At 52.1% G+C, this 13,618-nt stretch overlaps 5 protein-coding genes across 5 annotated transcripts; 3 read left to right on the top strand and 2 right to left on the bottom strand.

Annotated features, from left to right (window-relative positions):
* Window positions 1-399: 399 nt before the first annotated feature.
* On the top strand, window positions 400-3,131 carry PG986_010628 (uncharacterized protein; the record flags this gene model as incomplete). The annotated part of the gene is made up of 4 exons (XM_066846850.1): window positions 400-927; window positions 999-1,098; window positions 1,159-1,721; window positions 1,782-3,131. 4 exons carry the CDS (start codon window positions 400-402, stop codon window positions 3,129-3,131), a joined length of 2,541 nt encoding a protein of 846 aa, XP_066696341.1.
* An 856-nt stretch (window positions 3,132-3,987) lies between these two features.
* PG986_010627 (uncharacterized protein) lies at window positions 3,988-6,151 on the bottom strand (the record flags this gene model as incomplete). Its single annotated transcript, XM_066846849.1, has 10 exons — window positions 3,988-4,273; window positions 4,352-4,665; window positions 4,818-4,987; window positions 5,055-5,142; window positions 5,224-5,257; window positions 5,312-5,340; window positions 5,403-5,586; window positions 5,648-5,655; window positions 5,721-5,858; window positions 5,921-6,151. 10 exons carry the CDS (start codon window positions 6,149-6,151, stop codon window positions 3,988-3,990), a joined length of 1,482 nt encoding a protein of 493 aa, XP_066696340.1.
* A 326-nt stretch (window positions 6,152-6,477) lies between these two features.
* Window positions 6,478-9,231, top strand: PG986_010626 (uncharacterized protein; the record flags this gene model as incomplete). The annotated part of the gene is made up of 5 exons (XM_066846848.1): window positions 6,478-6,516; window positions 7,469-7,867; window positions 7,936-8,532; window positions 8,876-8,960; window positions 9,026-9,231. The coding sequence occupies 5 exons, from the start codon at window positions 6,478-6,480 to the stop codon at window positions 9,229-9,231; spliced, it is 1,326 nt and encodes a 441-aa protein (XP_066696339.1).
* A 328-nt stretch (window positions 9,232-9,559) lies between these two features.
* Window positions 9,560-10,608, top strand: PG986_010625 (MFS toxin efflux pump; the record flags this gene model as incomplete). Its single annotated transcript, XM_066846847.1, has 2 exons — window positions 9,560-9,901; window positions 10,018-10,608. The coding sequence occupies 2 exons, from the start codon at window positions 9,560-9,562 to the stop codon at window positions 10,606-10,608; spliced, it is 933 nt and encodes a 310-aa protein (XP_066696338.1).
* Window positions 10,609-10,910: 302 nt separating this feature from the next.
* Window positions 10,911-11,884, bottom strand: PG986_010624 (uncharacterized protein; the record flags this gene model as incomplete). Its single annotated transcript, XM_066846846.1, has 3 exons — window positions 10,911-11,558; window positions 11,587-11,606; window positions 11,644-11,884. The coding sequence occupies 3 exons, from the start codon at window positions 11,882-11,884 to the stop codon at window positions 10,911-10,913; spliced, it is 909 nt and encodes a 302-aa protein (XP_066696337.1).
* Window positions 11,885-13,618: the final 1,734 nt, after the last annotated feature.

Below are 13,618 nucleotides of genomic sequence, written 5' to 3'. Positions count from 1 at the left end.
GTTCGAGGGTTGGAATGGGCGTGCTCGGCGTCCCATCATCTGAGCATGGGTTCGTGCTGGTTGCCAAGGCGAGGAAGGCGGAAAAAGAGAGGGAGGGATGTGCTTGCTAACGAGAAATAAGCACATGATTACATATGTATGTATGTATGTATGTATGTATGTATCTTGCTCTGGCTCTCTTAAAAGGCGACAAAGAGAAGGCAAGGAATGTGCTTTTGCTACAAATGCGAGCAATGCTGCAGCCCCCTCGCCAGCAGTTTGATTGATTGATCTGGCGTCAGCAGTCACTGTCGACAGTCAGCGACATCGACACGCAAACTCTCGCCTCATTCCATATACTGTCTCGATCTCTCTCGGCCCCTAAGAGTGAAAGAGAGATACGGAGAGACACGAAACAACATGAACTCGACCGGCGATGGCAACCGAGCCCCGTCCCAGGGCGGCGTCCTCGAGGGGTCCAACCCGTCGCATTACAACCCGACAGACCCACTCACCATCTTCATCATCCAGGCCGGCCTGATCCTGATCCTTTGCCACCTGCTGCACTGGCCGCTCAGCAAGATCCGCCAGCCCCGCGTCATCGCCGAGGTCATCGGCGGCATCCTGCTGGGGCCCTCGGTCATGGGCCGCATCCCGGGCTTCAAGAATGCCATTTTCCCCGACGCCTCCATCCCGAACCTGACCCTCGTCGCCAACATCGGACTGGTCCTCTATCTCTTTAGTATCGGCCTCGAGACCGACGTCCCCTTTCTCCTCAAGAACTGGCGCGTCGCCACCTCGGTCGCCGTCGGTGGGCTCGTGCTGCCGTTTGCGGTCGGCTGTGGCTTGGCTTGGGGCATTTACCACCAATTCGCCAACGAGCCGGGCGTCCAGCCCATCGCTTTTTCGACGTATATGCTCTTCGTTGGTGTCGCTATTGCCATTACTGTTAGTATCTAGCATCCCATCCACCCTGCATATCGTATCCATCTCGAGCGTCTACTAACCTATCGTCTCAGGCTTTCCCCGTACTCTGCCGTATCTTGACTGAGCTGAAGCTTCTTGAGACCTCGGTCGGTGTCATCACCCTTTCTGCCGGTGTTGCCAACGATGTCGTAGGTAAGTTGTACCTTTTGAATTCGTGTTTTACACCCAGTAACTGACTGAACCGCCTGATAGGCTGGGTCTTGCTTGCTCTCTGTGTCGCGCTTGCCAATGCCGGCACCGGACTCACCGCCCTCTGGATCTTGCTCTGCTGTCTCGGCTACATGCTCTTCTTGATGTATGCCGTGAAACCGGCGCTGACTTGGATCCTTCGACGCACCGGCAACATCGACAATGGTCCCTCCCAGAGCGCCATTGGCCTCGTGCTCCTCGTCGCCCTGGGATCCGCCTTCTTCACCGCCATCATCGGCGTCCACGCCATCTTTGGCGGTTTCATGGTCGGTCTCATCCTACCCCGAGAGCGCAACTTCAATGTCAAGGTCATTGAAAAGCTCGAGGATCTGATTGGCGCCATTCTGCTGCCGCTCTACTTCACCCTTTCTGGTCTGAAAACGAACATTGGTCTTCTGGACAACGGCATCACGTGGGGATACGTGTTTGCTGTCACCTTCAGTGCCTTCTTCACCAAGATCCTCGGTGCCACTCTCGCAAGCCGGCTTAATGGTATGGTCTGGAGAGAGTCCCTCACCATTGGTGCTTTGATGAGTTGCAAGGGTCTTGTGGAACTCATCGTTTTGGTAGGCCCCTTATCATGACAACTCCTTGATATTCAATTGATTTACTGACGCCTGCTGCAGAACATCGGTCTCCAGGCCAAGATTCTCAGCACAAGGACTTTCACCATCTTCGTCGTCATGGCCCTCTTGACGACATTTGCGACAACGCCGCTGGTCTCCTGGCTTTACCCGCCTTGGTACCAGAAGAAGATCGCCGCCTGGAAGCGTGGCGAGATTGACTGGGATACCGGTGCTACCCTGTCCCATCTGGCAACCGCTAACCGCTCTACTCTCAACATGGGCGCGGGCATGAGCCGCGTGAACAGCATGCTCGTCTATCTCCGACTCGATAACATGCCTGACACGCTCAACCTGCTGTATCTGTTCGGTACGGGAAATGATGCCAAGAAGGAGACTACCGAGGCAATTGACTCCAAGGAAGTCAAAGCCATTGTAACTCCAGTCAACAAGAAGACCGTCCGCACCCACGGAATGCGCCTCTTGCAACTCGGTGACCGTGACTCGAACGTCCTCACAGCCTCGCAAGTGGATGATTACACGAGGAACGACTCAGTCGTCAACATCTTCCGCACCGTGGGCCAATTCCTCAAGATTGCCGTTTCCGGCGAGGTGGCCGTGATGCCCCAATATCGCTTCGCCGAGGCCCTCCTTGCGAAAGCATCTGACACCACATCCGATCTCCTCCTCATCCCCTGGACCGGCACGGGCGCCATCTCGGACTCGTCGACCGAGACGGCCGACGACAAGGTCCTGTCGGCGTCCTACCTGCAGTTCGCCTCGAATCTGCTCGCGTCCAAGGACCACAACATCGCCCTCTTCCTGCCCCACAACCCTAAGCGCATGCTGCCCAACGAGGAGCCCTCGGCCAAACGCCTGGAACTGACCCGCGCGCAATCGTTCAAGAGCCTGCCGCAGCAGGGCGGCATTCCCAGCCTCCCCGTCATGGACAAGTCGTACCATATCTTCTTCCCCTTCTTCGGCGGCGCCGACGACGAGGTCGCCCTCTCGCTCGTGATCCAGCTCTGCGAGGCCAGCCACACGACGGCTACGATCGTGCAGTTCACCGACCCGTCTGCGGCGGGTCTCGATGTCGCTTCTGTGGTCTCGTCGAAGCACAGGGACACTGGCAAGATCACCGTCGACAAGTTCCACGCCGACAAGGGGGCCGAGGCTGCGCTGAGCCGCGCCCTCTCCGAGGTCCGCAAGGACGACAACGACGGATCCCGCGGCAGGACTAGCTGGTACAATCTCGTGGTGCTGGGACGTAGCCACCACGAAGCCGAGGGCTCTTCCAGCAGTGGCAGCGACACTGATGCGCGGAACTGCCTCGGCGATACGGCGGCTACGTTCGTTGCGTCTTCGGACCTTAACGCGAACATACTCGTGGTACAGGCGCGATCCACTCAATGAAGGCTTTGACAGGGATATGCCAACATGGCTCAATTGGTTCCCGTGCTTTGGCACGATCGCAAGCGCTGCATTCGTTGCTTTCTCTGAGATTGTACTTGGTTATATCCTGACGCGCGCGTAGGGGGCGTTTTAAATGATGTCTTTTCATTTCAGGATCATCTATTGGAGTTTAGTGCACCTGATCATTTTCTAAAGGGCTTTGCCGACCCGGATGGGCGGCTGGGATAGGACTTTCTGCACGACTGTATGATTTTGATAGCACCGTACGATACCAGACCAGGACTAGAGGTCAATGCAAACACATATTTTATATTTGCCAATGCCAATGATTCGGACACAGAACAGTGGGCACACCGCAGGGCATCCCTAGTCCATATATTGCACGCAGTCGATACAAAAGGCATTGTCAAGGCATAACGATGGCACTTACAGGTTTGTGCAATGTAGCAGTACTACTCAATCGACACCATCACGATGTGTTTGCTGATACAGAAGACAACAAGCGATAGGTCACTGGGAACAGAAAAGGAGTATGTCGCATTTCATGGCTATTGCTGGGTTTTTACTATTGTATCTTTTTTATCTCATGCTTATCAGAGTCAAGGTGGTCATTTGGGATTAAAACTCGGCATGGTCGCTGTCTATGACAAATCGCTTGTCACTCTCGCTGCCTAGAGTTCGTTGTCGTCTTGAAGCGCATAATGGGAGATTCCATAAAGTTTCCTCTATGCGCCTAGTGTCAAGTTCTCTTATACGGAGCATTTCACCTTCCGCCTATTATATTTCATTAATACGATCCTCCCAAGCCCCCTTGCTGGCAGTTTAGATCTTCTCCTAAAACGTGACTGTTCATCGCCTACTGCCCCACCACATACGGCGTCGCCTCCTTGAAGATCAGCCCCGGCTTCCGCTCGGCCAGGTCCAGCAGCATCTCGGCGAAGTAGCTGTTGGCCCAGGCGAACCAGGGCCGCGAGTAGTCGGTCGCGTTGTAGATGGACACGCTCTCGTGGATCAGGCCGAGCCCGGCCGTGTTCTTCAGGAGCACGTCGAGCCGCTGCGCGATCTCGGCGTCGTCGTCGCTGCCGTAGATGGCGGAGACTTGGGACATGGGCCAGGGGTAGGTGGCGTTGACGTGGGGGCCGCTGATTTTGGGTTTCGTGTTAGATAGGTACGGTAATGAAATGGGGGAGGAAAGAAAAAAGGGGGAGGGGGACACGGACCCAATGCCGCTGAAGCTCTTGCCCTCAGCGTAGTACGGGTTAAGCCGACTGAACAAGTGTTGCTTGGTCTTGACATAGTTGGGGTCGTCGCGCTTGAGGAAGCCCAGGTAGGGCAGCGACACGAGGCTGGGCACGTTGGCGTCGTCCATGACGTAGTAGCCGCCGTAGCCGTTGGTCTCATACGCGAAGACACCGTTCAGAGTCGGGGTCGTGTTCCAGACAGCGTCCCGGATGGTGGCGGCGTAGCCACGCGCCTGTTTCGACAGGTCGGTTTGACTGCCCGCCTTGTCGAGCATGTCGGCGATGTGGTCGAGCTCGACGGACATCATGGCGTTGTCCGAGGTAATGAAATATGTCGGGCAGTGTTAGCCGTGTGTCCGCAGTGGTATTTGGCACCATGATGATCTCGCAGTTGAAACTCACTGAAAACACAAAGATCGTCGGACGGCCGGTGACTCGACGCTACCAGACCGTTGGCCATCTTGGGCTCGCCATTACCACCGTTAGGCACCTGCGGGGAGAGCGCACCGGCAGTGCCTGTCCAGTTATAATAGCTGACGTATTGCCAGTCATCCGTCCATGTACTCTGCGACTGGTCGTGGATCGTGGTCATAATTGAGTTCATAGCCGCTTTCCCTGTGGGGATGTAAGTGCGTCAGCAAACACGGCCTTGCTTAGGCGAGAAGAGTAATCTCGGACTTACAGTTGTCGTTCATGAAGGAGGTGTCGTTCGTGTTGGCGTAGTAGGAACGTGAGATCTTCAAGAACCCGGCTAAGGAGTCGAGCTCGTACTGAGATGTGTCAGGCTGGAGTGAGAGTCTGAAACGTTGAATAGGGGTGACGTGTGGGACCCTCCAACATCTTTATCATACCTTGCATTCAAAGACGGTCTGGTTGTTGACGGGGCTAAATCAAGATGTTTAGAACAATTGTATGTTGAACCAAGGACAGTGGACGTACGGATTGATTCTCACGTTATCAGCCCAGTCCTGATTAGACGTTATTAGTCTCGAGCTTTACCGCGAGTGAGGTAAATAAGCCTTGAGCATACGTTGTGGGATGGTGCGAGGCCACTCTCGGGCGGAGGTTGAAATGCTCCACAGTAGGGGTACTCAGCAATATACCGCGACTCGGTGTTGATCACTGCTTTGACGAGGGCCTGGAGACTTTTGTCCTGGGGAAGGAGTCCGTACAGATGGGCGAACTGATTCCCTGTGTCTCGCAGCCATTGAGCCCTGTAAAGCCGTCAGGCGCGCACGATATAAGATAGGCGTTCTAACACAGGATTTCACCTACGTAATGTCCTACGAGAAGAAAGTTAGAACGGGAATGGCCAGTGCCTAAAGAACCAAGGCGGTCGTATACTTACACCTGTGATGATGAAGGCCAGATTCAGATCCGGGTCAAAGTATCGCACCGTCGTATCAAGGGTGGAAGGGAAAGTGTTCGCGAACAGCACGGCCATATCGGGATCCTTTAGACGCGCCTGCATGTCACTGATGACTTTCTAATTCGCACCGTTAGCCCCAGTCTCATGTTGTTTCCCCAACACAAAGCACTTGCCTCGACAGCCGAGCTATTAAAAGTCCGACACTCCGGACTGGGCCGCATATTCGGCAGCGCGAGGGCCCCGGACGAGAACGGCTCGTGGCGCGACTTGGAGTAGTCGTTGTAGTCCGGGCAAGTGTCCGGGACCCTGTTCTGCGCCGGGTAGTCGGCCCAGGTCGCATTAGCGGGGACCGGCAGGGATGGGCCCAGTACGGAAGCGGCCAGAACCGCTTGGGCAGTGCGTCCACGCATCTTGTCGGTGTTTGATCTGCTATCGGCCCTTGGCGGAACTTGGAGAGTCGTGCTGGGAAACGAAACGGCCAATGCTCAAGGTGGGCGGGGGAGAGAGGGCGACGGGAGTGAGCAGGAAACTAGTACCTCTTTATGTAAGTACACACAGAAGCCTAGCCAGCGGCCGGGCAGGTATGTCTTGGCATTCATCGAAGCTACTGCAGCAGTGGAGAGATGCAAGGGTCGTAGATGCGGGGAGATGCGGGGGAACAAGCGGTGTTGCCTTGGAACGTTGTACGAAGCCCTACGATTCTTGGTCTACTTCGGTCAGCTTCGGACTACCGACCATGATCTGCGTAGCCGTGCTTGCCGTGATCACAAGAGGGGTATTTTGGGGGTTGGGAGCATGAGTTTGCAGGCCATGTTGTTACGGAGTTCGAACCCGGCGTACATACGGGCCGACAGGTTGAGTTAGCTCTCGATGTGCATACATATACGGAACGATATTATCCAGGGGCAGGTTGCTGGGAAGAGAATACAGTTTAATGACAGATTTTGAGTTTGAGTATTCTTCCAGGTTTGAGTGCATCCATACCCCTGCCACCGGAAGATAGCGCGGGACGTATATAGCATCGTACAGCCCAGCCACTGGTCCAGTAACGCGCCAGTCTAGCATGACAGCCGTGCAAAGGTCTTGACACTACTACAGTAGTATCGATTGACCATCCATCGAGACCACGGAGAATTCCCTCGTATGTTGTCGCAAGCGCGCGGCCCCGAATGTTCGTTAAGGGGCTACATGACTCGCGTCCCTGGTAATGTGGCGCCACCCCTTATAAAATCTATACAACGCACCGATACGGAAAGGCAGGAACTATACAATTTGTATTAGACAGGTTACGCATATACCAGCCCCCCTGCCTAAGTAACAAGGCTCCAGAGGCTCTGAGACTTCCAGTCCACCGCAGCATAAGTTCAATCTTGAAACATACAAGCTCCTTTCTTGTAGTCGAAACTTTCCTGGCTTTCTCCACTGACTCGTGGCAATGTTACCTTGAATCGTTGGGTGAATATATCACTCAAACACGACCTGAAGCGGTGAGGCATCGTAAAAGGGGTATAACATCAAGCCCAGCTGCGTACAATGTTCCCAATAACATAGCCATTCCTTTCTGACTACCCCCAAGCCCCTACCTGTATACCCTTCTTGAGTCGCTCGCTCAAAGTGGCTTACATGCTCGCATCACTTCTGCTGGCCTCGGTTGGCCTCACCGAAGCCCAGCGGATCGGCACCGCCATCCCCGAGGTGCAACCCCCGACCCACGGGGCTCGGACGAGTTCCTCATCGACCGCAGCATCTGCCCCGACGCGGAGACGTGCGCCAAGGCCTGCGAGTACGAAGGCGTCGACTACAAGAGCCTCGGCGTGACGACCGAGGGCTCGGCGCTCACAATGCGGCTGTTCCTGCCCAACGAGACGGGCGGCTACACTAGGGTCTCGCCCCGGCTCTATCTGCTTGCGGAGGATGACATGAACTACGAGCCCATCCGGCTCCTTAACCAAGAGATGAGCTTCGACGTCGATATGTTGACGCTGGGGTGCGGACTGAACGGCGCTCTGTACCTCGACGAGATGGACTTCAGCGGGTCTCGGAGCGAGACCGACCCAGCCGGGGCCCAGTACGGCACCGGCTACTGCGACGCCCAGTGCTACAACAAGACCATGATTAACGGTGTGGTGAGTACACAAAGACCGCTCCCCCTCTAGTTCTGATCTTAGCGACCAATGGCTAACACCACCAAAAGCCCAGCCTCAACAACAGCGGCGCCTGCTGCCACGAAATGGACATCTGGGAAGCCAACGGCCTCGCCACCGTCCTGACGCCTCACACCTGCAGCAAACCTGGCCCCTTCCTCTGCACGGGCGCCGAGTGCGGCCGCGAGGCCCCCGGCGTCTGCGACAAGGCCGGCTGCGGCTTGAACCCGTACAAGACGGTCGGCCCGGACTTCTACGGGCCCGGCAAGACCGTCGACACCAAGCGGCCCTTCGCCGTCGTGACGCAGTTCTGGACCGACCCCCAGACCAACAAGCTGAGCGATATTCGTAGGATCTACGTCCAGGACGGCCGTAGTATCAGTGCGGCTTCGCCCGAGGGCGAGGCGGCGGGCGGCGGGGCGAATAATACGGCCACGGCGGAGTTCTGCACGAGCAACAAGAAGGAGGCGTTTGATCGGCTGGGCGGCATGGAGGCCGCGGGCGAGGCGCTGGATCGCGGCATGGTGCTCATCTTTAGCATTTGGAACGACTTGAAGACCAACATGAACTGGCTCGACTCGGGGGAGGCGGGGCCTTGCGGGCCGGATGACGGGGCGCCGGAAAAGGTCCTCGTGGCGAACCCGAGCGTAAGGGTGACGTTCTCGAATATCCGCTGGGGTGATATCGGATCCACGACGCCGAGAGCAGCTTAGATGTTGTGAAAACGCGTTGTTACTGCTGTAATTTCTCAACACTAACGGATGTTGAGAATTAGGGGTGATAATTGAATCTATACCACTAACAGTTACAAACGACAGATCCTCAAAACATAAGTTGTTGCCAGCTGGTTAGCCACTCTGGGCACGAAATATGAGGATCAGTACAGTTTATCTCTTTTCACAGATCTTTGCCCTGTTGGCCTTCTGTGAGACCGAGACGGAGTGTCACCAATATGGCCAGGGAATAAGCCGGACATAAGTCGGTTTGAAGGACAACACCATCGTCGACACTGCGACTCCCACCATCACCAACGAGTTTCATTCCTTGACGGGCATCGGCTGGTATGGCCCGGCGTGTAAGTCCATGCTTGGAGCCATCAAATCAGCAGGACGCGAGACCTCTAGCTAACTATTGCGCGAGACCGTGTCACCACCTGTTCAACTCAGTTCTTCTACGGCAAACTCTACGAGCAGTTCCGAGTGAAGTGGATCTTCGTCACCTGCGTGGTCATACTGGAACTCGGGTCCATCGTCTGCGCCTCGGCACCGACCTCGACTGCCTTCATCATCGGGAGGGCAATCGCGGGTTGTGGCGCGTCTGGGATCGTCACTGGTGTTTTCATGTAAGTCTATATTGACTGTGTTACTCTCGGTTTCCTGATCCGCCGATCGGTTCTGGGATCCTAATTTCTTTCCAGAGCGATATCGTACTCGGTCCCGCTACGCTTGCGGCCCATCTGCAACAGCACGGTTGGGGCCCTCGAATGCGTTGCGATGACGGTAGCCCCGGTCATCGGAGGCGCTCTGACGACTTATGCGAGTTGGCGATGGTGGTGAGTGGGCCTCTGTCTCCTACTATCTAGATTACCAGACAATATGTGTTTTACTGACAGTTTTGGAACCAACCTGCTTCTGGATCAACTTGCCAATAGGTGGTTTCACCATCGTCGTCATTATGCTGCTTTTCAAGAATCCAGAAGATCAGGTCGTCGCCGAGGGCACTACCAACTCTAAGCTCCGGCATCTCAACATCCCGAATCTCCTGATCTTCACAGCAAATGTCGTATGTCTTTTGATGGCCCTGGAATGGGGCGGGACCACCTACAGCTGGAACAGTGGTAGGATCGTTGCTATTCTGGTCTTCTCTGGTGGCCTGCTCGCAGGCTTTGTTGGTCTAGAAGCTGCGCAGAAGGATCTTGCTACCATTCCCACTTCAATCGTGCTCAACAAGACCGCGGGGCTGTGTCTTCTGTACGCATTCTGTGCATCGGCGGCCTTCAACGTCGTGGATTGTTTCGTAAGTCGATTCTACTTACTGGTCAGCGAATATGTGGCATTCACAACTAAGTAACTCCCAAGCTCCCTATCTGGTCCCAAGCAATAGAAGGGGCGTCTGCTGCTGAGTCTGGACAGATGCTTCTCCCATCCATCGTATCCCTTTCCGCCGCATCGTTCAGTTCCGGATTCATAGTTTCCGCCATTGGGCATTACACGCCGCACATGCTTGTCGGATCCATATTGATGGGTATCGGGGTCGGCCTCCTCACCACCCTAGCCCCGACCTCAGGGCCCGCGGCCTGGATCGGTTGGCAGGTCATCTTCGGACTCGGGATGGGCTTGGCCATCCCGCAGCCCTGGTCAGCGATACAGACTGCGCTTGCGGCCGAGGAAGTTCCACTAGGAATGAGCGCGGTAAGTTTCGCCATCAGCATTAGCGCGGCGCTGTCCACGTCGGTCTCCCAGAACGTGCTTACGAATCTTCCTCGACAGGGCCTCCGCGACGTACCGGGGGTAGATGTGGATGCCCTCATCGATCAAGGGGCAACGGAGCTACTCAAGGGCGTACCGGACTCAGAAAAGGCACACGTGCTCGATGTTTACAACTTTGCCCTGACGAGTACATTTTGGGTCTGCGTGGTTGTGGTTGCCTTGGGTATGCTGGATGCACTGTGTATGGATTGGAACTCTGTAAAATCAGACAAAGCAGAGATACATGGCGTATAACTCAGCGGCCGAGAACCCAGCAAAGGCTTTGTGATGGTGTTCTGTCTGCCACAAGAATTTGGAAAGCGTCATTTCGATATTCGATCTCATTTCAATTGCACCTGATAATAAGAGTTACTGACATATGAGACCTAATTGCAAGTCTCCGAGGCAGTATATTGCGGTACTGTTCACGTAGACGAACTTTCCTTCCGATCTTAAGCCCAATCGGATATGCATGATTTTCTACTTTAGGTTATCCAAGTCAAGCAAATACAGTAATTGGGCATGGAAGAGGGCTAGGAGACGCTCGGCTCGCTTGATCAGACGAAACTAGCAACCCAAACATCCATGGACCTGACCCCTTTCTGACCCCCCTGCACACCCTCCAAGCTCGCCTCACACGCATCCCGCGACGCAAGTACCACCGCCCGTTCCCTCTCATCACTCACTTGTTCCTCCACTTCCCTTTCAAAAGAGGAATCGAGACAAGCAGCAACTTCCCATTGCCCGTCCAACAACCCCTCCCCACACTGGACAAGGTTCTCACTCTCCATCTGCCACCCGGCAGCCAGGGCCAGCTCGGTAAGCCGCTTTGGCCCCAGCACCGTGCGGATGTTGGAGTTGCTGCTTTCCGACGGTTTACGGCACTCCAGCGCCGCCTGGGCGAGCGCAGCCAGCACGTGGGGCTGGGCGGAGGGGTGCGTCGCTACCAACGACCATTCCGCCAGGAGGAGACGCCTGGTGTGCTGCTTGAGGACACGCAAGGTGGAAAGGACGTCCGAGGGAGAGGCGAAGTACCATAGGCAGTGGGCGAGCACTGTTGCGTCGAAGGCCTTGCTTTCGCTGGCGGACGGCGAGGGGAGGGAAGAGAGGTAGTCCAGGGGCGGTTGTTGGACCCAAGTGATCCGTCCACCCAGCGGGCCTTGCGAGATGTGGCCCTGCGCTTGGCCGAGGGTATAGGGGAGCGCCTGCAGAAGCCGTCAGTCGGCTGGCTACCGCTCCAACTGCCAGGAAAGCTAGGGGTATCAGAGTAAGAGGAGCGAAAAGACTCACCATAATCCAAATCCGCCGGGTCGACCGCCACCACCTTCCCCTGCCCACCTACGGCAGAGGCAAGGACAGTCGTGCAATCCCCCTGCCCGCATCCTATTTCCAGCACCTTGGAGCCAGCGGGGATGTTCCAGTGGTTCAGGAGCGCTAGACGGTGAAGGGTTTGGGCGTGCTGGATGTTAAATTGGGTGGGGTCGTGGAGGGAGACACGGGCGATTGAGGTGGCGTCAAATTGAATAGACATGTTGCGTGCTTTCGATCGAGGTTTGGGCAAAAGAAGGTTGTATGGATTTTGTGTTGGCAGGCGATGGAACTTGGATCTGTATCCCGTACTATAAGTAAGGTAGCTTCAGCAGCGAGAAGAGCTGCGGATGTGGAGGTCTCTTATACTGGTAAGAAGTGTTGAAGGTGTGTACACAACTTGGAGGGTCGCCTCAGCAGGAACACCCCTACTGCTAAATACCTACTGCTTGAAGCAACCTACCCCGCCTTACAGGCCAAGGGCCTTATGTGGGACCAGACTCGCCAGAATCACAGTACCAATAAGCCGGCCTATGGTGCTACGTGCCACCCCCTGCAACGTGCTAGTGTGAAAAACAAAACTATAATAACACTGTAATATAGAAATAATTTAATTAAAAAACAATAATAAATTTTAAAAATATTAAATTAAGTGTATAATGCCTTAATAGTGTTTTCGGTATTATTCTTATAATTTAATTTAATTATAATAGCGTTCGGCGCCGGTAATAAAAAAGTTACCACTAGATTTTCTTAGCTTTCTTCTACGATTTTTTTCTATGTACGATATATATTAATTATTCGAGTATATTTTTAATTAAGATCGGGGATAACTCTCTTTTTCTTTTTACTTTTTTTAAAATTAACCTTTAAAAAAGCTTTTTAATACTCGAGTTTACTAATTTAATTTATTAAATTATCGAGTCTTTTTTAAGCTTTTTAAATAAATAACGCCGAGTATTACGATCGAATATAATATTATTTATAATAAACTAAGCGTTAAAATCAATTAAGGGAGGCTTTAAAGGTTTCACTTAAGTTTATAATTTTATATACTTTTTAAATTTATTATTTAAAAGCTTATTAGTATTACGGAGAAAGATACCGATAATCTTTTAATTATTTAAAATATTATTTTTAATAAAAACTATTTTTAAACCGAGTTTAAGTATTAAATAGAGTTTTTTTTATATATTTATATTATTTATCTTTAAATATCGTAAAATTATTATCCGACAAAACCTTTTTTTTAATATATAAAAGGAGCCGAGGTTTAAAGACTAGAGTAAATAAAAAGTGTATATTAAAAGAAGGAACTAAATATTATTATTAATATATGTTATTATAAATTTTTCGGTAATATAACTCGAATAATTATTTAATATAAGAACCCCTTATTAACCCTTTTCCGCCGGCGTAGTTTAAAAAATAAAGATATTTTTAAATTATATAAACGTTAACTTATTACTCGTTTACTTTTTTAATAACGCCGTAAAAACCTAGTTTTTAATTTTATTCGCTAGCTTTTCTTTTTCGAAAAAAAATTATTATTATTAAACCGTTAACCTTTTAAAAATAATTAACAGTAAAAAACCTTAACTATTTACTTTAATATATTTAATAATTAATACTTATTTTCGATTAATAGAGTTTTTAACGATAATCTTTTTTATATTAGTAAGGCCGATTACTATTTAATTATTATCGAAGCTAGCTTAACTATTTATCTCTTTAACGTTATAAATATATTAAAGGGAGGTGTTATAATAAAGTTATAGTTAAATTTATTAAAACTTTATCGTATATTCCCTTTTATTATTACCGTAATTCGTTTAAATTTCAACGATTTAAAAAGAGTAAAACTAATTAATAAATAATATAACGTGGTTTACCACTACGCGACGCATATCACTTGGCGACGCACCTCAATTCAATTCCAATACAATTAAACTTCAAC

This window comes from Apiospora aurea (genome assembly GCF_038362705.1).
Source record: "Apiospora aurea strain CBS 24483 chromosome Unknown utg000007l_segment0_segment0, whole genome shotgun sequence".
NCBI lineage: Eukaryota > Fungi > Ascomycota > Sordariomycetes > Amphisphaeriales > Apiosporaceae > Apiospora > Apiospora aurea.
The sequence above is the reverse complement of the archived record's forward strand: the minus strand, read 5'-3'. Positions and strand labels throughout refer to the sequence as shown.